Below are 27,873 nucleotides of genomic sequence, written 5' to 3'. Positions count from 1 at the left end.
GACTAATCGGGAAAAGATGCGTCCTCCATCACATAATTCCCAGGACCGGAAGTGGCGTAACCGGATCGGAAATGAAGCCTATACGTTTCTGCGTATTTTCATTGTGTCCGCTTCACCCACTCTAGACACCTTCAGTCAGGGAGGCATCTAACCATCAGCTTAATGACCCGAAGAGATGTCTGACTGCGCGCAGATTCTATGGACATGTAGGGGTACAAGAACAGAACTATGAAATAATAACAGAAAACTCGATGCAAAGACATCAACACTATTTAATCCTATCGCATTGATGTCCTGTTATTATTTTTCTGATGCCTCATTTGAGCGTCGGCGTTCAGACGGGTTGCACTATGAAGACATGGCATGCGCTTATGATATTTACTGTGTGGTAGACGCCGATTTGTCACGCGACATAAGAGAATGTACCATCACTCATTCTTTTCTCCAAACAATTCTTCGCGCTTCTTAAACAATTGACAATTCAGCTAAAGCGGCTCTGTTTTAAAAGTGACGCTACGACCTTTTCTGAGCCCATCGTTTCGCACAAGTCCTCGTGACTACGCTGACATTACCGACTTTAGAATGATAATGATGATTCATTTTAGTGGTGCATGGTCATCTGAGGCCAAAATACGCCAAACACAAGGTAACCGACTTAAAAATAAAATTAATTACTTTAAACCGAAATTTAAAAACAAGACGAAGAGCTACGTATAAAAAACCATAATAACTTTCAAAGATAATAACTTTTGAGATTTCTTGTTGTTTTTTATTCTCCCACGCATTGTTTCATTTACTTGTTTTTTTTTTCCAGGCCTTAAGCAAGCATCTTGTAAAGGGGCTGGGCCCAAGCACTCACGCTAAAATTTTTGGATCGCAGCGCACAATGTTTTTACTGACGGAGTTAGAAGACGGAAATTACGGATTACAATAAGAAATATAACCGCCGTCCGCACGCAGAAAAATTACATGAGAGCACAAGTGAAATACATACAAGTGTACACACCATGAAGCACGACAGAACGGAACTGGAGAGCACAAATCGTCGCGTGCGGAAATGCCACCAAAGCGTGGATATTTCATGAAATGCATTCGGCCAAGCGTTGGCGTTAGCAGCAGAGCCAGTGCGGCGAGAATGTGCGGAGATTTCGACGTGTGTCAGTGAATCCTAAATGACGGAGGTCGACTTGACGCATTATTATATTACCGCGCGTCTCAGAACCTAGGTTTACGGGATAACAAGACTCTTATTTTATTATCAATTTACTGCGGTTAATAGTTATAACTTTTAGTCATATATACGTTCAGTTGTGCAAGCGAAGCGCTCAAGTCACTAAAGAAGAAATATAATGAAATGCTCTAACAATGTAGCTGCGAGAGCGTAATTCGACACGCGCTAGAAATAAATATCGGCGCGTATACCAGAATCCATGGCTGAGAAATTGAAGAAAAAAAAAGGTAATTGCTATTTATCGCAGCGTGAACAATTGACGATTTGTACGCTATTAGCTGCGCTGATATTTAAATGCAAAGTTTGATTACGGGAATATCAAAGAGGTTTTGATTTAATGCCAACGAGCATAACACTGCACGCTATATGACCGAACCCACTTCATTTGTTAAAGGTTCTATCTTCCTTTTTGCAGACATAGAGTGTTTCAAACACAGAATTTAAACCTTGCACAGAGGTATTTACGTTTTACTGGCAATTATTTTAGTATTTTGAAAATATAGGAGATCTAGCTGCTTCTCGAACACACTATGCTGTGTTTTGTTAGCGAGGAATTTCATGCCGACCTGTGCGACGCGTACAAAAGTAGAATTTTTGCGTTGTCTATTTTATTAAAATAAAAGCCAAAGTTCGACATTGGTTTGAATCTTAGCAACGCGGTGTGCCGTGCCGCTAGTGATAAATGTACCTTAAATGTCTCCAACAATAAACATGGTATGCTGGGGGGCATGTCAGCTCAATTTATCTTATACTCCGTATTGTTGAACGCTATGTGACTAACAGCGACAGCATCAAGCGTCTACAAGTATTAATAGGAGACATCTGAAAGCCCGTGCTTAGACTGCATTCATTTTCGGCACACGCACCGTGTGCAGCTATTCCTTGTTCTTGGAAACGCCAGTATGTATCGTTTATTCGCTCTTCTAGTAGCGTGCACTTGGGCATTTTCAACAATTGCAGGTATGTTATGTGCTTGTTACTGCTCACCTCAGGAGACAGAGTGTGTGTAGGGTGTGTGTAGGGTAGCCAGTCCAGTGGCGGCTTGCTGCCATCGACGGAGTGCGTATTTTGCGTGGGCCTAATTTGCGATTACGTTGTCTGCGACTGAAACTATTTAATCACGGAAGCCTAACAACAAAATAAAAGCAAACGCGAAGCCTCCATGCCACCGGCTGAAAGGCGCTCCAAGCATAGGCTGACGCCTCCTACTTTCGGAAGTGAGTTTAAAAAAAAAGAAAAAAAAAGGCGCGAGCCGGGACGTTTAATTCGATTTAATAGGGATATCGGCCGCTCAGTAAAATGATTCGGAGTTTCTATGGATGCTCGGAGCGTGCAGATCGAGTTCCCGTGGTAAAAAGACGAGCTTAGAAGCCTCTTTCGTGCGCCTTTAAGAAAGAGAATGTGTTAGTTTTTTCCAGACAGTGCGCAAAATTTAGTACAGTGTGGCGTAATTGAAAAAAAATATATCGAAATGCCACGACTTATCAAATAAATACCCGAAAGATCAAGGGAATAAATTTTATTTGTAAGGTGCACATTACGCTTAACATTGCAAAAAAAATTGCACATCATCATAATCAGCCTGACTACGCCCCCTGCAGGGCAAAGGCCTCTCTCATGTGTCTCCAATTAACCCTGTCCTTTACCAGCTCCGGCCACCGTATGCCCACACACTTCCTAATCTCAACGGACCATCTAACTTTCTGCCGCCCCCTGCTACGCTTGCCATCTCCACTAACATACGGCGAAATCATACAATACTACCGACTTAGTCGCAGGAAATACGCAGCCCCCCGCAAAGACCTTACTCGTCAGGAAGCCACTATATGGCGAAACATGCAAGCTCACATATTACCAAACCTAGCTCGGCACAGTAAAATTTGGCCCGCGCAATACCCAACAAAGGCATGCCCGGCCTGCGGAGAGATTTCAGACATCCTACACATGGTTTGGAACTGTCCCGAGCAAGGTAAAGAGTACAGCTTGCAGGAACTTAGCCATGAGCAGTGGGAGGCGAAGCTGGCTCACACAGAGCTCTCCTTTCAGCGCCAGCTGATCGGTCAGGCCTGGAGGGTCGTATTCGCCAATGGTCTCCCGAACCTGGGTGAACCATCCGAGCAATTACTTCATACTAATAAAGTTTATTCTCTCTCTTGAAATCTATTAAGGACCAGCGGTTATCTTGCCTTAGCATCACATGCCCCGCCCAAGCCCATTTCTTTCTCTTGATTTCGACTGGGATATGATTAACACACGTTTGTTCCCTCACCCACTCTGCCCGTCCCAAGAGCTGATTTCCATCTCAAGGTTCAACGATGAGACGGCGTCGCACGCCCATATGGCTGCGAATGTCTTTATTGCGCGGCAACGAGCACGTGAACAAAGATATAGCACCAGCCCAGGCATCTGTCATCACGACGCCTGTCTCTCGGCTTGCCTTGGTCGCGTTTTCCGGATGCCTGGAATGAAGGGGTGTGCGAATATTCGCAACATACGAACATCCTCCTATTAGATTCGCTGAACGAATCAAGTAGTGCATATTCTAGATTATTTGAAATGAATCGAATATGATCTCAAGTTTTAGATTAGATTCCGAATAACAGACACGAACAGTGGCATAAATCGCGGGAGGGACCCCTCTTCGCTTAGAGGGGGAGGACACAGAATGTAACCGGCACAATGCAGGCTTTAGATTCGACGAAAGCTGCCAAGTAAATTTGTACTCGGTGCTAGAGCTCTGCACGGGTCGGTATCTATAGACTGAGCCCGGCCCTACTCGCCGCCATTTCGGTTCGGACCCGACTGCGGCCCGCTGTCGATTTATATAGATGACCGGCTCGGCCTGTCCCGGTGCTCATTCTGTCGGGCCAGTGCGGTCCCGTTTGTTTTTCATGACGAAACTTTGGTATTAAAAAAAGAGAAAACAAACAAGCAGTAAACAAACATCTATGTAGCAGCTGAAAAAGTTTGCGCCAAACAATAAGCGCAACCGCGGGTTCGTACCAGCGACGAGTGCCTAGTCAAGCTGGGCACAACGGAAAAAAATCGAGCACTGCAAGCCTTTTGAAACAGTTGCTCGTGAGGCGACACTTTAAGAGAGAAATTTCTAAAAACAACGGCTTTAGCGCAAGCGTAACCAGTTCTCCTCATAAGCGCACTAGGGTGCTTAGCATCCTAGCACACTATGAGCGCATTGTTGCAGGCTCAGGGTTTGATTCAGCTAGCAGGGTCATGAGAGCAATCGATAAACAGCCGTTTTTGCTTCGACGGGCACGCAGTTTTACTTAAATGGCGAGCAGGCTTCGTACAGTAGTGAGAAATATGGAATCTTATCGTTTTCAAATAAGAAAGAGAACTCCCCTTCGAGCAGGGCTGGTAGCACTATAAAGACCAAACCCTCTCCAGATGCCAAGAGAGGCATTCGCAAACCCAAGGGCCACATCCGCGTGGTTTACGCAAATGGTGTCCGAAAACCCAAATCGCCTTGAATTATTCAGCTATTCGTAGGTCAGGAACGCAAGCAAAGATGCCATTGTAGTCTAGTGGAAAGCATCCACCGTTAAGCAAAGCGGCACACCAAATAACTGTGCGCATGGGGCCCCATGCAGAATTTGTAACTGGACGGTGATGGCCTTTCGCTAGAGGACGTTTTGGAGTCTTCATTCGTCGAATGTCTAATTTGCTCCTCTGCATAGCTCCCGGTCAGCTTGACTTCTACTAAAGGCGGCAGCTTTGTCGGCACTTCAGGCTTCACCCGCATTGGAACATGTTAGTCTTAGGGAGGGGAAGCTGTGTACCCCCCCTCAAATTTGGGCGGATTTACACCACTGCGCCCGAAGTTCGAACCTGGCATTTACGAATATGTATGTTTCGCAGATTTACTAAGGGTAACACTGCTAACAAGAACACTTCAGGCCCGACGGGGTTATTCATATGTTATTCCTTGCACAATGACTCGTACGCTGACTCCTTAACACAGCGGGAAGAACTGAAGTTTGCGAAATGCGTTACACAAAATATTTCTTCTTGTTTGATTTAGAAAAAGTGCAGCAAAAAATTCAGGGGTGTTTAGTAAGTCCCGTTGGAACGCGACATAAATAGAGTTGTGTTAAGAGCCCCGAGGTTGAGCAATACTTATCAAATGCAATATTTCTCTCCATAATAGTAGCTGTTAAACTGTTATAATGTATAAGATAAATCATGATGCTATTTCTTTGTGCAGAAAACAAAGAGGACAGCCTCAACGAAAAACGTAAAGCAATGTGCACAGATCGCAATACAACAGTGGACCTGCATGGCTGCAATAACGGCTACTTCGCAACGATGTTCATCTACAATGAAACAACAGAAACGTGCCATGAACTGCCTGAAACCATTTGTACTCGGGACGAGGACTACGGAGTGTTTTACAACATCTTCACCTGCGCACACACCTGCGCCGGAGGTATGTGTTGAAAAATTATGCAGAAGAAGCGCTCTAAAGGACTGCAGTAGTGGGAAAAACGTTCTTCTGTGGAAATACAATGTGTACAAAAATGTCTGCACTTCATCAGTTGTGATTTAAAGCAGATTTTATTTCGGTAAATACCACCTCGGAAAATGATTGTATAGACTTGTTCACACTTAAAACCATGTGTCTTTTTGCAAACGAAGGCGTGTGGGCAAAATGTCATATGGCTGCTTTCGAAGCGCATGTGCTGAACATCTCTGGCCGAATGGCGTTTCTATACGTATACTGTCGTTTGAGGAAAGACTTGTTGAGGAGAGACTAAGAAAATTGGACGAGAAGAAAAAACTATAAATTGAGAGGTTCAACGTTTCAGAACGACCACTACCACTACCACCACAATAACTACCACTACCACCACAACCATTCTCTAACGTACGCTGACATCGCACTGCAGATGGGCGTTTCTCTTTTGGCCTCCATCAAAATACAACCTCCACGGTTGAGATTCGTGATGGGCAGCCAGGGGCTTCCGGTACTTCATTAAAAACGTTAATGCGGAGGAAAGGGATTAGAAAGCCCACGACAGGATACGCAGGCAACAAACGAGAGAAGGAAATTCCCACGGGCATCGAAAATGGTGTCCTCGAGACCGAAACGGCTAAGTCGAGGCAAAAAAAAATAAATGGGAACAGAAGAATCTGCGTAGTGGCGGAACCAGAAAGAGAAAATTTCGGAAGGAAATATTGTATGAAAATTCAATAGGCACGCTAGGTCAGATTGCCTCAGAACCAGTCAATGCACGAGTATACACAAGAGGATATATTTGTGCATCATTGCGGGAGCAGTGTCGAAAAGATTTAACATGTTCTGGCACACTGTAAAGTAATTCATATAGATATTAAGAAGGACCTAGTCAGCCTTAATATAGTTAAAGCAGAATTAGCATATCAGCAGTAGGCACGGGCAAAAGATTGGAGTACTGGTAGCATGAAGGCATAATGAAAAAACTGACAGTCACAAAAATAAAAATAATGCAACACTGATTATGAAATGTAGCTTAGGATGCGAAAAGACTCTAATATGATTGAAAGTAAAAAAGAAGCATGAAACAAATAGCCAGCCACTTTATTTACTACGCCCACATTTTTACGGGAAAGAACAAAGCGTTCAAAGTACAACTACCTTTGCAAAGACTATGTCATTTGCGTTTCCCTTCATTTCCCACAACCTAATAACAACTTTTCTTTTATGTCCAAAAGTTCAAGAGTTCAATAAGCAATTTTGAAAGAAAATAAAATTGTTAAGCGTATTTCTCTCATGGACGCAGAGTTACATTGCAGCCAGGAAGAAAATAGAGGCTGGTTCTCCTACTAAATTTTTCTTGAGTGCAAATGAAAGTTTATGCAGCAGACCTAATGAGTTGCATCCTTCTATCACTGGTCTTAATAATGCCCGCGCATTTATGGCTGTACGCTACCTTATATTTGTGTTTTCACGGTAGTCATGGTTATGCTTCATCATCATCATCAACCGAACTAAGCCCACTGCAGAACAAAGACATGTCGTGGCATATCTCCAATTAACATTATCCTGTTCCAGGTGCGGGTATGTTAAACCCAGCTAACTAATCTCTTCCACCCACCTGACTTTCGGCCGCCTCCTGCTCTGCTTATTTGCTCTTGGAATCTACTCCGTTACCATAAAGGTTAGCTTGACTTCGCAACACGTGCCCTGCCCAAGCCCATTCTTCTTTCTTGATTTCGAATAGAACAGGATGCAAAAGCAAAAAACAACTTGACCAGATAGCACAAGGCCTTGCGCTGCGCTTTCAAGCGTGGTTGGTGGTTCCTTTCGTCGTACCCCCTCCGCGCGCAGACTTCATTGCGGTTACACCCTCTGAATTATTTTCAATAGTTATTGACCTCAAACCTGCAGCTCCTGGTGTCGATGGGGCCTCTATCGGCATGTTGAAGTCTCTTGCGGAAGAATTTACCTCGGATGTATTGCATATGGTTAATGTGTTCCTGGAGACAGCTTGGCTCCCTCCTGAATGGGAAATTGCGAAAATAATCTTACTTCTCAAAGCTGCAAATATGGGTTTTTGAATTGATAACATTCGGTCGATTTCCCTGTCGTCTAATTTAGTTAAACTTATTGAACGCATGCATTGTTCACAGCCGTCTTACAGATCACGTTCTTGCAATACAAGCCTTCAGTGCTTCTCAGATAGGGTTTCGTCGGGGGTGCTTGATTTGGACTGCATATTTAGATTTGTAAAGCAGAATTAGGGTTGCAATTGAGAAGAAAGAGGTCGCGGCTTTAGTCACTTTGGATATCGCTAAAGCATATGACAGCGTAGAACATTCAATACTATTGAACAACCTTGACGAGTTTCGGCCGCCTTTTTACATTCTTGCATGGGTGCAGGAATTACTAAAAAAATAGACGTTTCTTCTGTTCTGGCGGTTCCTTTACTTCCGAAACCTTATCACAAACTATAGAGGTGTGCCTCAGGGATCGGTTCTCTCTCTTTTACTTTTTAACATACTTATGCGGGACATACCAATTCAGGGTGATATCAGTGCATGTGTATGCGGACGACATCGCCTTTTTCGCTTCTGCTAGAGACATTCATTCACTTTACCAGCTATTTCAGGCCTACCTCAATGCCCTAGAAGTATGGCTGGGCAAGTTACATTTAATTCTCAACGTGAACAAATCTTCCGTTGTCGTTTTTCCGCGAGCGCCCCTCTTTATATCTGTCTACTGTACTGTGGCGCCCAAATACCGCAAGTTGAGTCCTTAAAGTACCTAGGTGTAATTTACGACCTTCATCTGACTGGTGACCTCATATCAGAAGTATAGTCCTCAAAGATGAGCGAGCTCTCGGTCGCCTGACGTGATTCAGCAATAAGAAATTCGGTATGCGCAGATACACTCTCTTATTTCTCCACAAGACTTACGTAAGACCAATTTTGGAGTTCGGGTGTGTTCTGTTCTCCGGTTCTCCTAGATACAAAATTCAACCTCTGGTTCTTTTGGAGAGGCGCGCTCTACAGCTTTGCCTGGGTTTACCAAAATCAGTGGCAAATTGTGTCCTCTTTCTGGAAGCTCGCATACGGGACTGGAACTCTTGCTTCCAGCTTCTCACAGTGCACACCTTCTTACCGATACTTGAGCCAATGCCTCGAGTGGCTCCTCCAATTTTTTTGACTAGCCCAGCTTCGTTTCTAGATAAACATTGGCCGCTTTACAAACTGTCTCAATTTGTGTTTACTGAGCACCTTTTGTCTAGAATTGCAGTCTCGCTTAGGTCTGTGCAATGCGTCAGCAATGTGCAGGCTGCACCAACTGTTCGTTTCGACCATACGCTGCCGCTATATGCAAAGCACTTATTTGCCAATGTGCAAAACGGTCTCCTGGAGGAATATTTGTCGCAGTAATCGTGCCATGCTGCAATTTTCACAGATGCCTCTCAACAAGGGAAAAAGGCAGCAGTAGGTGTTTATTCACACACACTAGATTAGAGTTATTCTATCCGGGTCCCTGATTACACACCAATTTACGCTGCTGAATTTCTCGCTATTGGTTTGGCCCTTCAATAAAACCGACTTTTTTGGCCCTTGAAAAAGTTCTCCGCAATATTTCTCAAGTTATCATTCTCTCGGACTGTCTCTCAGTTTTGGCAGCACTAGAAAGTTCGGCAACTAGTCTCTTGTACTGATCCCTAACGTACTTTGTGCCACGTCATGTCCAAGAGGTGCGTTTTCAGTGGATCCCAGGGCACTGCGGCATTACTTCAAATTCGATGGCCAATTTCTTAGCGAAATCAGCCATCAATGGGCCTGTTGCCCATGTCGTTCCGAACCTCACCCTATTGACCATGTCCAGTTATGAATGTTACCAAATACATCCTTACCTGAGTCATGAGCCCATCCTTGGTACAGCGGATTTCGAACATTTAAAATTCCCATGGAACATACGTTTTTGCGCATCAAGACAATGTGAGGTTTATATGACGCTGTGGCGCTGCAGGATTCCTCGCCTTAATCTATACTTATGCCGTTATGAGTTCATGCCGTCGAATCTAGGGCTGCCGTTTACTCTTCCGGTCCTCCTCTCCTTCGGTGCGACCGTCAAAGGGAATACCATTAGGCAGGTGTGTCAGCTTCTTCACAAGTATATTTTTCAAACCGGGAGATTTTTTGTGTTAACTTCTCGATGCCTTTACTTTCCTCTCAAAATTATTTTCTTTCAAATTAATTCTTTAAAATTTAGTTATTTAACCCACACCGCTTTGTTTCCTCGATTATCATTCCGATTTCCTCAAGAAATCTCAAAATTCATGATTTTCTTTTCCTCTCAGATTCATCTATATTTATGAGCCGCTTCAGATAAACTGGATGAGTTTTTTTCCTGTTTGGATCTGCACCAAATCCTGGCAAACCCCCCACCTAAGGCATGTGCCATCGTATTTGAGGCAACAAAAACAACAACAACAACGACATAATAAAATCGCGTTTGCTCCCAGCCCACGCTGCTCTATCATCTACCATTTCCATAGCTGGATGCGTTGTCCTCAAGTTAAGCTCAGCTCTTTTCGTTAGCCTCCCACGTTTCTGCCCCTAGGTGAGTACAGGTAAAATAGTTTCCTACTGAAACTTATTTCTAAACTGCCATTCATCACCTAAGACTGCCTGTCAGCGCTCACGCTTAATGCAGCGCAGTCATTTGCTATGGTTTCCACCTTGCCAAACTCGTCATCATTAGGTTCACAGCCTCCTTCCTTTATCTACCTACTTGCTTAACCTTATTTTTCAAATCACTTCTATTAGGCAAAGGTCCTGAATACTGCCTTCAGGGACCTTATAAACCTGCCAATGGGACATGCACATCTAAAGAATTTATGTGGTCTTTTGATAAATCGTGTGAACCAAATAAGGGATGGTTTTATAACGCATCTTCGGAGGAATGTGAGAGGTACCTAACCTGCTCGGATCCACGGAAATTTCCCAAAGGAGTGAATGGGTTCGGCTGGAGCACTTTCTGTGATAAAGAATGCGGGTAAGTCGCAATAATGCTAATTTTAATTACGTTAAACCAACCTTTTTTAGATGTAGAGTTCGTTTGTTGTCACCTGACAAGCAAGGTATCGCGTATGCCTTATATGTGCTCGTTTTGTGTGGAGGTGAGTGTAGACAGAGTGGGACCAGGGCGCCAGACAATCTTCGATTCAGAGCAGGCAGCTGGTGTATCAGATTGTTCGTTTACGGCAAGTATGAAACTGCAGTTCTGCGTACATCTGGAGAGCCCAATGAGTTAAGTAGAGCTCTCGATGTCGGCATAATTCGAGGCCTGAGTCGAGGGGTCATGTCGATCAACCCGGCTATTTCAGCAAAAGAACTGCATTGCAAAATGAAGTGAAACACGAGAACAACAATAGTAAACGCGATTGAGGCAGATTATACCAAGTATAAAATAGATGTTCCAAAAGTTCGGAAAAGAAGTTAGAAACGAATAGGGTCAACGATAGTAGTAGCATCAAGCAACACTCGTAATTAAATATATAAATCGTGCATTGTCTCGCTGCTGCCAGTTTTCTTGATTTCTACCGCCTTGCTTCTGTGGGTTAGTAGTAATCTACAAATACAATAACGAAACTTTGTGGCCCCTGAAAGTTCGCTGAGCATGTGCAGGTTAAAATTCAAGACGTTGCGGAACAGTATACCACCGCGGTGGCTCAGTGGTTAGGGTGCTCGGCTACTGATCCGGAGTTCCCGGGTCCGAACCCGACCGCGGCGGCTGCGTTTCGATGGGGGCGAAACGCTAAGGCGCCCGTGTGCTGTGCGATGTCAGTGCACGTTAAAGATCCCCAGGTGGTCGAAATTATTCCGGAGCCCTCCACTACGGCACCTCTTTCTTCCTTTCTTCTTTCGCTCCCTCCTTTATTCCTTCCCTTACGGCGCAGTTCATGTGTATTACGATATATGAGACAGATACCGCGCCATTTCCTTTCCCCAAAAACCAATTATTATTATTATTATTATTATTATTATTATTATTATTATTATTATTATTATTATTATTATTATTATTATTATTATTATTATTATTATTATTATTATTATTATTATTATTATTATTATTATTATTATTATTATTATTATTATTATTATTGCGGAACAGTATACGGGTTCTTTGATTAGTTATCAGCTTAGAGTTCGGTGGGTTTGAGGCAGATGCTCACTCCATGCATTTTAACGAGGTAACGTTAAGGAGATCGTGTCGCAGTAAAACCGGCGTCGCCTTCGACTGTCGGCGTGTGTTGTCAGCGTCGTAGAGCGTGAGCGAAGCATCCACGAAAAAATTCCAAGGACGGCTGCGATTCTCCTTAATGCGAAATCTGAGCGGAGCTCTGTCGGTGTCTCAGGCTCTTGTGGGCTCGTGGTTTTGCTTTCCTGAGTCGACGGCACGTCTGGCGACGATATTAGTCTTTTTGTAGTATTAGTTGATGAAGACGGCGATGTGCTATGCACTGCGCGAGAGTGTGTCGCAGTTTAACACGATGCGCGATCGGCTGCGGCGATAGCTATATATCTTGTTCTCGTGTCTGTAATTTTATGCCACTGTAAGACGAAGAAAATGATATGACATGAAACGGCTGACTACGAGGGACTCATATGAGTTCGCAACACATACCAATAAAAGTGATCACTTCTGAACATGAAAAAAAATGAGGTAAATTTTGAAAGCTATTAATCTTTTTAAAGGTATTGGGGTTCTGTAATAAAACTTGATTTGAAAAGCATTGTGTTACCAACCATAACCAGTGTTAAGAGCCAAAGCGACAGCCCTTACTGCGATCACGACGCCTTTAGAAATAACTGAGGCATCGCGAGGACGTGGCCAAGAGCGAATGTGTGCATTTGAGCATTAATGAAAAAAATTAGCTGAGGTTTAACTACTGGTGGACCTGGTTAGAGAGCGAAAGCTGGGGTGTATGGGGCAAGTAGACGCCGCGGTTTGGCATCTGTAACGTTAAGTGCGTTCCACACACTGGATAGGCAGCGCGCCCACCCGGCCACCCTGGCAAGTGGCAGGTAAATTAATGGTTGATCGCGAGAGGTTGGTCATCCAATGAACGCTGTGGCCCATTCTAGCGCCCTCTACCAGTGAATCGAAAGGTCAGAGGTCAAGGTCAAACGTCAAGTGGTACGACGCCATGGTGGACCACGCATGATGAGGCCTATACACTTGACCTCAGGCACACTTGAAGGTAAACGGACAACGCACATTTCACCGGCAATTCACATTTCAAAACTCGCACTGACTTGTTCAAATAGGTTTTTTTTTTTGCGCACTGTAGAAATATAGAACTCCAATGACACTACTAGTGCTCTGCCTTTGAAAGAATTTATAGATTTTTGTAGCTGACGGGTTTTTACTGCACGCTTCCTTGTGCGTTCGTAGCATCTCACAGTCTGTTGAATTAGTTTCTGCATTTTTAATCATCCTGCCTTCTACAGCTGCGCGGCTGCATATGTGAAAAAAAATTAAGCATGCACTCCATAAAAAAGAGCAGAAAGCGGACTGCTAAGAAAGAATGGAAACTCAAAAGAAAGTAAACAGCGCATTAAGTGAAATTTCGTGAAACTTTCATGTAACAATTTTTCCGTCTAACAGAAAAGAGGGGAGGAAATCCGAAATATCTGCGTCGGCAGGTCATGCTATAATGAGTACACTTTCGAGCGAATTACAATGAGTGCTAAATTTCAGCATCTACCAACAACACTGTAAATAATAAGTACATGCCACTTTCAACACCTAGGTGTTATTTGGCTGCAATAACCCTGGCTTGAATAAGATAAGTGCGCAGAGGAATGGATGACACGAATCCTTTTCGTAAACACATGCATATATAAATGGCTTTCCGTCCATCTCATCGCCTACTACATAACGACCTCTTCTTGTTTTCAGGAGGTTTCATATAAATAACATAAATGGCTCTGAAGACAGTAAGTTTATTTCTTACTTCTACGTCACTGCTAATTATTTCTCAGTGTGTTTAAACTGGCCAACTTCAATGCTCTCTGCAGTGTGAAAAATGCGCTACGCGGTTCATGAAGCCTCATGCAAGTTAGTTGCCGAACCGTGTATATACGAGCAAAGCGAAAGGAATGCCAAAGTAGAAGCCTGTCTGTCTGTCTGTTGTTGTCAGGAAGAAAGAAAAGAAAAATGCACAGGCCTGCCCACTGGCTCAAGCCGAGCCACAATCGCTGCCACGAGCAGATAGCAGGAGAGTTGAAAGATGGGATAGAAAGACATGAGAGTAAAGACGCGCTAAAGACAAGGCCGATCCCGGAGGCAGTGCAATATCGGGCCAACCGATGGCGGAAGTGAAGCATCCTTCGAACTCTCCGCCACATTTCTAAAAATAAGTCCATTGAACCCGTAACAGATACTCTACGGGGTAGAAGCCTGGGCGAGTTGTGGTGGTGGTAGTGGTTTTTTAATTAAAATAATAGTAAAAAGGAAGGAAAAGATTTTTGCTAGCCCCGGCATCTGCCATCGATACTGAAGCACCTGAGCTGGGGCAGCGGAAATAAAGGACAGCAGGCAGAATGGAGAAATGAAATGAAAGAGGTGAGGGGACAGAAAGAGAGGATAGGGGGAGAAGTAATATGTACAAACTATTTACACAATAAGAAATGTGTCCAGGTTGTGCGCGTGATTAGTTCATTTTAGAGGAATTAAATCCCACACGCGCACAGCACTGTGTTGGTTACAACTGGAGTGGGGCGTCCAGTTATTAATCGTTCAAGGTAGAACTCGCGGAGCGTTCGGTCACTGCGTGTAACTACCTGACGAAGAACAGACGGGACGTCAAGCCCGTGTGTTCGAGGAATGCACAGAGGCTCACCAAAGTTCGCTCACGAGTGCGCGCACTGCCCTGCGGCCACAATAGCATCTTGATGGAATCTGACGAGTTGTTAGGTACTCATTCTAAAACAGCGCAAATAGTTTGACAGTTTTCTCCTGCACAGAACCTGGGAAGCCACTTAACGACATCCAGGTGTTCACATTCATTGAAAGGATATCGAATCAACATGGACGGTCTTATGTACCTGTTTTTTTCCGCTGCCAGTAGAGAATAGAACAGATTACGTACAGGTATAACAGGGTCTTCATTTTTAGAAAACTTCTCAGCAGAATATGAAACACACCAATGAGGTTTACATATAGAATTATAACTATCGCTTCCCTGTACTCCCTCGTGACAAGTGTTTTGTCTGTATCACGTATGCTAGTAGACTATTTGCTAGTTGCTGTCATGCTGGCTATAGCGAATTGATATCATTGCTGCTAAATCAACTAGCACTGTCCGTCTATTATAGCACTTTTGCACTTTCATTGATGTATTTTGAATATGCACGTTCTCTTCCTGGAACGATCCTTAGTGGGATTGGAGCATTTCTCAGACACGAAATAAAACTAAAGATTGATTGCGGACCTAGAAGAAAACTGCCGTGGAGAAAAATGTGTTTCAGACTCATACTTGGGGGCTAATGGTTGACGGAATGTCAGCAGTAATTCCGTTTCAAATTGTTGTCACATGTGCGTCGCGAAGGAACATCCATTATCCTCAGGTATTAAACTTGTGCGGAAAGAGATAAGCTGCAAGTTTGCTCGGAGGCTGCCCCATTAGACTAGCTACCAGTCGCGGTCGTCTTCGTCTACACGCGTTTCTTGAATGGTCCGCGAGTTTACAAAAACGACTAGAAAAAAAAAATGGCATCACGCTTTCCGAAAAATTGGGTTATATTAGCTAGGTGGAGAATTCAATTCAATAGGCTGAACTGGATGTGCTTACGATTATGCTCGAGCTGTAAAGGCACTTTTTGACGAAATGGATGCTCAAAGAAAACACGAACCTTACGGACACACCTGCCAATAACGTGCGTTTATTACTACAGAGCTTATTCAACGCACTCTGCGTGCAACCACACTTGGTGAACGCTGCATGCACTGTGCCTGTGCGTGAAAAGCATGTACATAAATGGGCATCAGAAAATGGGGCCCGCTTTTCTATTCTAATTGCAATCACGCCTGCACAAAATGGTATCAGAAACATTATGTGTCCGTGAGAAGTCATGCCGGAGACTCCCTGTCATATCTCCCCTATTTTGAGTAAGGAACGCGCAAATTGGGTTAGAATGCCACAGCGTGCTCTCTTTACTACAGTTCGCACCTGCACAAGTGGCGAAAGGTGGTCACATCATCAGCCGATACGCAAGAAGCCTTCAGTTTCGTAAGACGAAACTTGCCAGTTCAGGCATTCTTTGAAAAAGCGATTTACTTTACGTTTAAGGCAGTACCATTGGAAAAAGTTGGTGACCATCTACGTGACACCATTTGTATCTTCTACGGCGACACCTTTTGCAGCTATTACGAAGACCCGCTCTTCCACACTCTAGATTTGGTTTTCGTCAGGCGCTCCGGGCGGGGATTGTTCCATTGGTCCTGACATCTGTCGTCAATAATACCTACGGGAGCGGAAAAGAAAGCTGCATTTGCTATAAGTGTCAGGGTATTGTGGTCTTGACGATAATGAATTCGCTGAGGTGCTGACTTATGGTGAATTCCAGTCTCAGATTCGGGTCACATACGAATCAGCGTTTGCTGCTCTTTTTGAATCAGTGGTATCCCAGTGCGAACTGGGAGCAGTCGCTGAGCCAAGTTCACACAATAGAGCAGTCCCAACTGCTGTCAGCGCTCTCCAAGCTTTTCATCGCTCCGGCAACCACCTCGAACGCATTGCTACACGCCGTGGACGACACACTTCCCAGTATTCTAGTACACTATACCCAAGGTATGTACACTACACTATACCACGTACACTATACCCAAGGTATAGTGCACATGCTCTAAATATATACTCTTGTCGTATGCGAGTATAAAGAAATTCCGGCGTATTGCTTCTTTTCTTCGAACCTAAACATTTTTGTGTTTAAAAAAAATCAGTTTATCATTTGTTTACCAGGAAGCGATACCGTAAATTGCACTGGACAACCACCAGCACTGTGCGAACCTGAAGAAGAAGAGGATGGATGGACAAGGTACTTTTACAATGTATCTGCGCAGCAATGTCAGGCATACAACGCCTGCGAATATAATTGGCCAAAAGGACTGGGAGCAATTAACTACTTCGTTACCAACCGCTCGTGCGAACTGGAATGCGGGTGAGTTTTCATAGCTGCGTAGCCTATATCCATTTTGGGCGCATTATCCCTTTGAATGAAGAGAAGGCACATTTTCTGGAGATAAATTTTGAGTGGTACTGCAGGCTTGCACCAAACATTTAAACACACTTGCACTCTTCGATCACGTCCTGATGTTCTGGCAAAGCGCTAATGCGTTCCTTTTATCCCTGTCCGTTTGAAGCTCGCCATTTTCAGCCGAAGTTAACTGTGTGGGATTTCAATTCGACAATAGGAGTAAATCCTGACTTCATTAATATCCCCACTCACGAAACACACCAAAGCTGGAACGATTTCTATGGAGGCGAAACGCAAAGGTGCCCGAGTGCTGTGCGATGTCAGTGCACGTTAAAGATCCCCAGGTGGTCGAAATTATCCATGGCACCTCTTTCTTCCTTTATTCTTTCTCTTCCTCCTTTATCCGTTCCCTTACTGCGTGGTTCGGGTGTCCGCCGAGATAAGTGAGACAGTTACTGCGCCATTTTCTTTTCCCAAAACCAATTTCAAAAATTACGCAGGGCGCTTAAACTTACGTGTTTTGAGTGCGAAATCATTGTTGCACCGCGAGCTATGTTGCGAGGTTCAGTAAATATTCCTTCCTTTATGACACACCTTCTCATTAGCATGCAGTCATAAGGCAACGCATACACTAGGTTCACCTTTATTCGCTATGAAGCAATGCGTTTTTTAGCCTGTGTGTTGCGTGCTACCTCGCAGTCTGGAGGTCCTTGGTTCAATTCACCGCAACTTCAGAATAAATTTTGTTTGTCTTTGCTGTAGACGTCACTGTCGTATGGTATATTGCTGACGTCATGCAAGTCGATGGTGACGTCACTGGCGAGTTTTCGGGCCACTGCTGCTGTTCAAGACCGCGGGTGTCGTTGCCGATGAAGCATTTAATTCCTTCGCATTAAAACTTGTGCACAACGACTGGCCGAACAACAGACTCCCGCGTAAGCAGTGTAAATGAACTCAAAAGTTCCAGGACATCGCAGACTCTAACATGTACAGCCGGTGACTCCGACTGCTAACTCTCGGATATTCCCTCCTGAATTAGCTTAGAAAAAGAGTGGGTGAATGACATGACTGAAAAACTGCAGAGCTAGGCATGCTGATAGCCTCCTCAGCATTCTCCAGGCGCTATCCCTATAGCTGCTCATGCTGTAACGACTGCTGCGCATAAACAGCGAGCGTAGCCTAATGCATCTAAGCGTCGTTTAGTTAAGCTGAGTCCTACTAGGAAAAGGATTGGTACAGATTGGCACGGTGATTCCGCTTGTTGAAATGAGAAGCCTGGGACCGTATTAACGCGATAGCAATAATGCTCCTGTTCGGCAGAAAATCTGGCGTCATCGGCGTGGTCGGCGTTGCGAGCGAAAAATCCGCAGAGAAACATCCTAGTACATGTGACCTTGTAGCTTCATCGAAACCTGCCCACTGGGGCAGGTGGTAGTTAAATTCATGATTTGTCATGATGGATAGCACGGGAGAGCTACTTGGGTCGCAAAAGCTCTACCGGTGGTAACACCTGCTCTCGCAGGGTGGCGGCGCATCGCTAAAACCACTGTACCACAGTGCCAGGAGTGGCATGAGAACCCCCGGAGGTCTATGCATATGAAGTCGAGAATGACCAATCAGCATTTCATTTCATTTCAATTATTTTACCCTCAGGGCTTGCACATTACAGAGGGGGCATATATGAGTATTAACGCTATCGCGTCATACCCTAAAATCTGAGCATGGGTGTCCCCTCCTATTTTTTGCATCTTCATTTCTTCTTCTTTTAATCTGGTCCTCCGCCATTGGTCGCTGCTCCCAGTGACGCCGGCCGCGAGGGACGACGCCACGCTGGCTGTGGCAGAAGCACACCTATGATACCCCGTGCATGCATAAATGCAGTCCACGCAGTTGCCACACTGGCTGCCTGGCGCCGACGCCATCGAATGTTGGAACACGACAACGCATTTTACATGACTGACGAGCTTCATGAGTGCTGCTTGCGTGTCGACAAAGAAACTGTACGGTGCTTAAGCAAAAAATTGGATGGTACACTTAAACTCCGCCTTAATGGTATGACGCGAATGCGTAATGGGTAATGACGCTCACCGTTGGTGCTGGAAGAAAGGAGGTACTATCAGTTAGAAATGAAACACGAACAAGACAAATGAGCCATGGAGAACAAAATAACAAGCACCTTGTTAGGGGACGCCCAATACTAGCTCAGCTTCTTTTAACTTCGAAGGCACGGAGAGTCTTCCCCGGAAGCGTTAATCAACCTCTCTTGTGTTTCAATTCAAGGAGCTAATATGTTGGTGCTTTTGTGTTGCCACATCAGTTTTCTTGTTCGCATTTAATTCGGTGCTGATAGTACGCATGCATTACATAACTTATAGCCATTACGATTTAAACAGACACCAAACACAAACAAAAATTTGGAGGAGACACTTAAGCTCCGCCTTAAGGGTATGACGCGATAGCGTAGTGGGTTAATTCCCTTGTATGACGAATTGGTCCTTCTCGACATTCCATTCATATATCCCTGGGAGACCTCAAACCACTCCTGGCACAGCCGTGCAAAGGTTAAGCAATGCGATGACAGGTGCTGCCACCGGTGCGGCTTGAGAGAACCAGGTTGCTCTTCTCGAGCGACCAATCATTAATTCAACTGTCACCTGCCACAGTGGGCAGGTTGTGATGACGCCGCAAGGTCACGTTACCAAGGAAGCCCACCAAGGTTGCTTACAACGCCAACGACGTCGACGACGCTGGATTTTCTGCACAGCGGGAACTTTAACACTGTCGCGTTAAAATTGAGTTTAGTTGAGTTGAGTTGGTGTATGCTACTGGTGGGATTAGCCTTGCTTAGTCTGCCGGCGATTTCTCCGCCGTAGCATCGCTTATATGTTAATAACAACCAAAAACCTGTCGGATCTGCCGTGCTTGAGCACTGTTACTTATAATAGTACATATTCCGCTCTCGCAGTCACCATCTATGCACACATTCACTCACAGCAGAACAGCGTTAAAATTCGTGGAGCATTCAACATCTCATTTAATCTTCGTTTCATTTGTTCGGAGCATCATGGTGAAGAGGGATCACGAAGTGCAGAAATAAACGACTGATCACAGGCATGGCAGGTGCGGACGCGGCACAGCCCATGGCCATGCCTACCGCCGCACCAAGTCCGGCTGTGCCACAGGTATTTTGCTCCACGAATTTTAAAAGGCACGGCCGGTGCGGACGCGACAAAGCCCATGACCATGCCTACCACCGCACCCAGTCCGCCTGTGCCACAGGTATTTTGTTCCAGGAATTTTAACAGGCACGGCCGGTGCGGACGCAGCACAGCCCATGACCATGCCTACCACCGCACCCAGTCCGGCTGTGCGACAGGTATTTTGCTCCACGAATTTTAACGCTGTTCGTGGAGCAAAGTACTTGTGGCACAGCCGGACTGGGTGCGGCGGTAGGCATGGCCATCAGCTGTGTCGCGTCCGCACCGGCCGTGCCTTTGATCAGTCGTTTATTTCTCCACTTCGTGATCCTTCTTCGCCATGATGTCACAAACAAATGAAACGAAGATTAAACGAAATGTTGAAAAAAATACGACCACTGGTCCTCATTTTATAGCACTTAACGCGTTCTATAGGAACATATTAGTATAACGCTAACCCTTGCACCAGAAGCTGCGCTGCTGGCTTTCTACTGGACGTCTTGTTCAGCTGATTTCGCTGCACGACTATATAAAGCTTCGCAGCAGGGCCAGATTAGATAGCCCCTACTATTTTTTTCCACTACGTACTATACTGATCGTTGCCTCATTCCGGCTTTGTTCTCTTCATTGCAGAAACTACTGTGCAATACACAACCACACCGAAGTTGCTGCTAGAGACGACCTGGAAGATCAGTACTCGGCGGAGATTTACTAATAATGAACCGACAATGTGTGCTTGAACAAGACCTGGTTATGGATACTTAATTATGGATCTTATTTATATAAGATGAGTGCCATCACACGACGATCCCATTCCTCAAGCGCCACAGTGGATGTAGACCTTCTTAGAATCCCTTTCTTCAGTGCGTTTCTCAAAAATCTTTCACAGCACCCAGTAAATGTCCTGACGTTGATGCTATGGTTGTTTGTAGAAAGTAAAAACGTGTGAAGGCTGTGTAGCGGAGCTATAAGCTTTGTCTTCCGCAAGCTTACCAGCTTCCCAAAATAGCGCGCTGTTCCGTGTCTCCTGCACATTTCGAAATTTAGTTTCTGCCGTCCGAGAAAGCTTCCAGTCTTAAAATCGCTAACTTACACACTCCATATCTGTTTGAGTAATAATAATTGGTTTTTGGGGAAAGGAAATGGCGCAGTATCTGGCTCATATATCGTTGGACACCTGAACCGCGCTGTAAAAGAAGGGATAAAGGAGGGACTGAGAGAACCAAGGAAGAAACAGGTGGCGCAGTGGAGGTGGGTACAATGTTCAAGAAGGTTTTGCAGTGGCAAAAGCTGCGCTCTCCCCGTGATGCTTTAGAAGCGGTTGCCGCGGCGCGGCGCTGCCGTAGACTCCTGGAGCAGAAACAGCGCGTCGTCGGTACGCGCGCTGCGCGGCTACGAGGTGCCGACAGGACAGTCGCGCTGTTTTTTTTTTTATGGCGTTATCACATAAGACAGCTGAGCCGCCGCTGCTGCTCCCTTCTTCTTCGTCTGAATTGTTGCTCTCACTAAGCGTCTGCCATGGCACTCTTCGAGAAACTACTGCGCCAGCCAATCGCGCCACGCGCTACGATCGTGTCTCCGCGCGGAGTCCGCGATATATGAGACAGATACTCCGCCATTTCCTTGCCCGAAAAATCAATTATTATTATTATTATTATTATTATTATTATTATTATTATTATTATTATTATTATTATTATTATTATTATTATTATTATTATTATTATTATTATTATTATTATTATTATTATTATTATTATTATTATTACTAAGCACAGTCATACTCGGTCTTTCACTAACCGGTAGACCAGCAACAAGCAAGCGAGGTGGTATCAACCGACTCTTTTGAGCTCCGGCCTAATGCTCTTCCTTTGGGAGTAGGATGTATTTTAAGGCTTTAAAACGTTTGTGATGGAGCTTGATACCAGGCCTAAAATTCAGTATCTGTCAACGCCAAGTTTTTAGGATGCAAGGGTAATGAAAGGACGGCGGGCTCAGACGAAATACGGATAAGATTTTCACCGTAAGCGAAGTCGCTTTGAGCGCACGTGGCGGTGCAGTGCAATGTATTTTATGCTTATAGCTTTGTCTTGAACAACAAGTACGCTCGACCAAGTCGAGAGGCATTTGTGAAAACGGTTAGCATCGCCGCGTGGCAACTACCAGTAAAGTTTCACTCAGACAACAGTTGAATATTTGGTGTGAACTTTAATTCCCTATGCTTGTATTACAGTGTTATACTTTGCATGAAACACCGCCAAAGCTTGAACATCTATTCGCGCTTGATAAATTTGCGTCCAAAATGTTCGCCATCGCCAAAGTTTTAACCTCGAAGGCTGACTAATTACCATGGCATAGCAAGTATTCTTAAAGTTCTGACAGCTTTCTAGTACCGCAATCTGCAATGTCTAACATTTCGCTTTAGACACGACGTGTTTTCGTACTACTCCTTGCAGGGGCTTTCAGAGAGGTAGGTGCAATGCCGGGTGAATTGATGTGCTTTTGCGGGCGCATTCTTTGGGCAGATTCTACCCCCGTGTTTTACGCTCTGAGCGAAAAGAGCTACGGCCCCATGAATATCACTTGCGCAGGCCTCATGTAACCTAAGGCGCAACAGACGTTCACTCTTTAGTTGCGAGAACCACGACTGATAGTCGTGGTGAGAGCTCACCCGCATTCCAGCTCGCACCAGCTTTTGGTAACAAAGTAGTTGGTTGCTCCCAAACCTCTTTCCCAGTCGCATTTTTTGTAACTCTCGCACTGCCTGGTCGTTGTATTGTAAAAGTATCTTGTACTCCCTTGGTCAGCCATATCAGCACTGCAGACCGCTGGCGGCTCTCCAGTGCAATTTACTATGCAGTCTCCTAGCAATTCAAGGAAAAAAAAACAGCAATTTATTTAGAGACAACATGGTACTCAATCAAGAACAGAAGAAAGATAGAAATATTATAGCTTTTGTTCTTTGGAGGGCTCTGACACCTGTACATCATAACGACACTGTTTAGACGACACAAAACAAGTTGCGTGCTACCCATTTGTGCACGCTGTGACTGAAGGGGTTATACTTTTGAGCACCACGCCCAAGAACACGAAGTCAGAACTTGGGCTGTGATGTCCCCGTCCGCGTGCATTACTAGAGTTAGATGTTTATTCCCTGCACCACGAAAATAGGTGAATATGCCTTATTTTATCCCGCCTGCAGTCCCAAAAATTGTTATATGTACATCAGTAAGGAAATGCGTGCGGGCCCCAAAAGATCACGAATCATAACGTGTTTCAAAAGATGCAAACCAGAAGATGTGATACTGCACAGCAAACGTATACTGTAGTCGAATCCATCCTTGCTGTTCATATGAAATCCCCTGAAACACACACAAAAAATAATCTATATATATGCACGTTATGTGTTGACTGAGACAGGCTAGATAGTAGCAGTCGTAATCGCCGCTGGAAACCCCACTTTGCCATATTGGATCTGATACTCCCCGTTTAACTTCAGTTGGCAACAGCGAATGAATTTCTCGGAACACAGCCTCTGGGGTGGTCTTAACGTCGGCCACTCGTTTGGCAAGTAACGAGGCGGTCCTTTTTTTGTGAGCTATATAAATTTTCGGATATTTTACACGGTAGCCTGAGCTGGATTTAAGCTACGATAAGTTGAGCTACCGGTGCCGGTGTTGCCTTCGGAGTGACCCGAAAAATCTGCATTGGTCGAAAGGTGGCTGTTACAAGAGGTTCTCACAGATGGCGCCAGCCACACCAGTGGCGCGTGGGTTGCTAGTCAAACACGCTACTGTACCCTACGCAGACACGTTCGTATGGCTTGGTTAAAGCGGGGATTTATATGTGTATCACGTGGCCTCTCACATAATGGCTGCGACTGTGAAAGAGGGAACCGTGCCTGTGTCTGTATGGGCAAGAGGAACCGCTGTCGCGTCATACCCTTAATGCGTCGCTACAGCAGCTCATTGTCAGGTGCGATTTCGGCGAGAAGCACACGGCCACACGGTAGAGCTTTAATAAACGTTGCTAAAGACGAGAACGAAGAAATTTGAGTTCTGCCATTTTGAAAGCGCTTTGGTGCCATCTGTTGAACGCAGGCAAGAGCACTACTTTCGGGCTGCCACGCGAGACGGCACTCCACAGGGCGGACATGGGAACAGCAATCGAACGGCATTTTGTAAGCGCTGCACGCCGCCGTAATTGAAGGCATAATGTGCTGTAATCGAGTTTATTATCCTGCGGCTTTCAGCGAGGTTGTTGTGTCCACTGGAGATGGCTTTTACAGGCCCTTTGACCATCACCGGGCAAATGGCTCCGGTGAGTGCAAGAACTTCGAATGCGATTTTCTCAAATCACGTTCGCTCATAGCCTGAGTCGCTTTGGGACGTTAAGCCCCCATAGCCGTCAAATCACGTGTTGATAGAAGTCTGTGAAATAATGAGGAGGCTTCAATAATGCATTGAGCATTACTACAAGCTATTCATCTGCATGCCTGCCCTTTGTGCGATAATGCGGGGATACCTGTACAGCTAGCAGGTCTGATATTATTTTGTCAAGCCACTACCGCAAACTCTCAGGGGCTGGCAGTTGTTGCGAGCCACGAATTACGTAATTCTGACGATGCGTTATCCATCTTTATAGCACTTGAGCACTCGAGTTACAAATGCAGATGAGCCGATTCCGACCACTAAAATGGCCCCAAAAGCCCCACTCGACCAAATTCATTGGCTTCTATCGGTTATACTGCATACTGCTACGCGCTACTTCAGTTCGACCACATAGACGATGCTGCTGTCATGTAAAAATAAGAAACCAACGCTGTATGTGAGGGCTGCACTTCTCCTTGTGTAGCCGAGCCGCAGCATTGGCATAGGGTTTCACTCGATCGGCGTTGTGGTTACTACAGTGGGTATTGATTGTAAAACATTTTATTCGCCGGGAAGAGCTTGGCAAGAGGTCACGTTAAGTGGTCGAGAGTACATAGCCCTCGACGACTTTGTCAGCCCACTCCACCGCCAAAACTTGCGTTCTGGGGTCAGAGCTAGCCAGCACGGTCTCCCACCGCTCGAGAGAAGGAGCTGTAACTAGATCACCCGGAGGTGGCTCTATTTTGCAGTCCCACATGATGTGATCGTAGGTAGCACGTTGGCCACAGTGTTTGCAGTTTGGGTTGTAAAGATCTGGATAAAAGTGGGTACAGGCCATCAATCACCGTGGGTTCGAGCTTCGCGCGAGCCAAATGCCTCGAGTAGATGTCACCACACGTACAGTGGGGCACCGCTGCGGCGTACACAACCTCCACAGGGAGGGGAGAGGCAGGGCGGCTGACAGCAAGGAAACAGGCTTCCAAGTCTACTTAGGAGACCGTACTTCCTGTGTGTTCCCATAACATGGTCACTGAATACTAAACGTATTGCGATGGTCACGCAGTTAGGTCGACCGTTTCAAACACAGTACTTCAGCACCGCAACAAGCCATATCTGACGCAGGTCGGCATTTTTAAAGCCTGATGGGAAACAATGCAGGCTGTACACTCCGAAGCGGTAGAGCTCCCGACGCATGTCCTGCACATCGCAGTGCGCTACAACCCAGCTGCTTCTTTTCCTCTGGCTGTTACTGCATCCTTAGACAAAGCAGTGGTGCCCAGATGACTTCTTGTACTTGCATGCGAGTGACAGGGGTATGTTTAAGCACTCTCATAGGTTACAAAGCCCACTTGTGCAAGGCTCGAAGACACTTCGTAGCGTTTTGGAAGCCCGGCGAAAGATGGAGCCTGATTGCTGGGTTTGATAGAGTTAACGAGTTACTGTATAGAGTTGCGCGTAGGTCTGCCGAGTTGCCGCAGAAAGCATCCAAACTGTGAGGGAAAGCAGCAACTCTCGTATGCAGGAGGCGACTTGGTGCACTGGTTAGAGAGAGGTTCAATGCGCGTGGTGCCGAACTTGCTTTATCCCATGCAAGCTATTGTTGCACTGAATGTCACAGATTAGGGGAAGTTCACTTACTACGAACCTCGGATCCTCGTGACCGTCAGGTTCGTTGTAAGTGGGTTCGACTGTATTGCACCGAGAGGCCGCAGGTGTAGGCCGGGTGCACCCGCGCGCCTGGTCAATCGGTGTCATTATACACCTTTAGCATAGTGTACCGTGTTACCGTTCCCGTTACCACTGTACCGGGAGCACGCGTTGATTGCTCCAGGTGCTGCAGGCGCGCGTGCAGCTGCTGGGTATCTGGCGCCATCTGGCGCCGTCAATACGATTTGTGCACGCGCATTGGCTGCGCGCGGGCTGCGCCCGGTACTCCGGTAACGGCAACACGGTATGCTAAAGGTGTCCATTAGAGAGTTATAGCATAGCGCGATCCGCGATCCGCTACGTGATCCGCTTCCACGGGATCCCGCAGCGCATGCGCATATAACCACGGCGGCGCCAGATGGCTCTACGTTCCAGTCAGCTGCCTGCGCTCCTGCCGCGTCGGGACCTATCAGCGCGCATGTTGTGGTACTCCGCGGTAGCGGATCACGGTAACGGATCGTGGATCGCGCTGTGCTATAACTCTCGTTGCACGCGCTTTAGGCGGCTGGCAGTGGCGGTAAACTCTTGTTGCTCCGGATGAGGCCGTTCGGCGGTCCTGTGCCACTGTGTCGGAGCATTGTCCCCGTGGCATTGGCAGCTATTTGTCGACGGGCCTATCGCGGCTGAAGCATGCCTAGATTCGCAGCGCTTCGGCCGGTTTGCGGCAGCGTTCTGATCTCAGGAAGCATGCACATTATCCGTGATAAGCTGCTGTATTCGAGGACCCCGGAACAGGGGGTGCAAGGGGTGCAGTCGCCCCCCCCCCCCCCCGAAACACTTCAGTTCTAGGAATTGAAACACTTCAGCTCTAGGACTCTTAAATTTTAATGCAAATCACAGTGGGGCGGAGCTACTTGGCTTTGTAGCCAGTTGTAAAGCATTTCGTATATGGGTAACCTAAACCAGTCATGTGCCAACAGAATTCGACTGTCCGACCCGTGTACATGATCATGACTCGCAGAATTTAAACAAACTATGCACAAACTTTTTATTGCAAATGATCACCCCTCGTGCGTACATCTATAAAGCTGACCATTTCAATTCGTTTCATATTGCCGTGAATCTTTGCACCGTTTGATCGTTCGCACTCAAAACCGCCGGCACGCGGCTTTATCATTTTGTGTTGTAATGCGAGATGCGACCAGACTTATCTCCATTGATCGTGGCCACGTGCAAATGCTTCCACATTTTTCCAGATTGTTGTAGTTGCTTTTGGTTATTTATCCCGAAGGTTCCTTGCCAGCTTTAAATTGAGTGCGGCCAAGAACTGCAGGCATTCAGCTCGATGACCGCCGAGCACGCTTGTGGCTATCGCCACCGCGGGGTCATTCAGTTCTTAGTGGGCGCGAGTCAGCCCCTTAAACAGTTTCTTTTTGAAGCCTTTTTTGTCTTCCTGAATGCTGGAGTGTCTTCACCACAACGTGACAGTTTGTACCAACCTTTGAACATTGAAAAATAAAAATAACAAAATATAAAATTTATTATGTAAATGACCATTAAATAAATAAATAACAAATAAGCTCAAAGACATGACCCCCCCCCCCCCCCCCACCCCCGAAAAAAAAAAGTTCCGGAGTCCCTGGCTGTATTTCAAGTGATACATCGGGTGAGCGAGATGTTGAAACGCATCCTTTCTGGATTG

General features: G+C 45.7%; 1 protein-coding gene across 2 annotated transcripts; it reads left to right on the top strand.

The window, feature by feature from the left end:
- Window positions 1–2,036: 2,036 nt before the first annotated feature.
- On the top strand, window positions 2,037–21,110 carry LOC144135502 (uncharacterized). 2 transcript variants are annotated; one of them, XM_077668152.1, is made up of 6 exons: window positions 2,037–2,191; window positions 5,454–5,675; window positions 10,517–10,745; window positions 13,659–13,696; window positions 16,723–16,921; window positions 20,788–21,110. In XM_077668152.1, the coding sequence occupies exons 1-6, from the start codon at window positions 2,134–2,136 to the stop codon at window positions 20,867–20,869; spliced, it is 828 nt and encodes a 275-aa protein (XP_077524278.1). In that variant the 5' UTR covers window positions 2,037–2,133; the 3' UTR covers window positions 20,870–21,110. The 2 variants fall into 2 exon arrangements, with proteins under 2 accessions (XP_077524278.1, XP_077524279.1); XM_077668153.1 differs by having other exon boundaries at window positions 2,039–2,131.
- The last annotated feature ends 6,763 nt before the right edge of the window (window positions 21,111–27,873 follow it).

The sequence above is a fragment of the Amblyomma americanum genome, chromosome 5, assembly GCF_052857255.1.
Source record: "Amblyomma americanum isolate KBUSLIRL-KWMA chromosome 5, ASM5285725v1, whole genome shotgun sequence".
NCBI classification, from domain to species: Eukaryota; Metazoa; Arthropoda; class Arachnida; order Ixodida; family Ixodidae; genus Amblyomma; species Amblyomma americanum.
This window is presented reverse-complemented; position numbering and strand designations above follow the sequence as displayed.

Bases quoted from the DNA above. Each gene is read 5' to 3' on its own strand.
- LOC144135502 (XM_077668152.1), top strand. From the start codon at position 2,134: ATGTATCGTTTATTCGCTCTTCTAGTAGCGTGCACTTGGGCATTTTCA. The intron at 10,746-13,658 runs GTAAGTCGCAAT...TCTTGTTTTCAG, and splicing joins TTCTGTGATAAAGAATGCGG to GAGGTTTCATATAAATAACA. The intron at 16,922-20,787 runs GTGAGTTTTCAT...TCTTCATTGCAG, and splicing joins TCGTGCGAACTGGAATGCGG to AAACTACTGTGCAATACACA.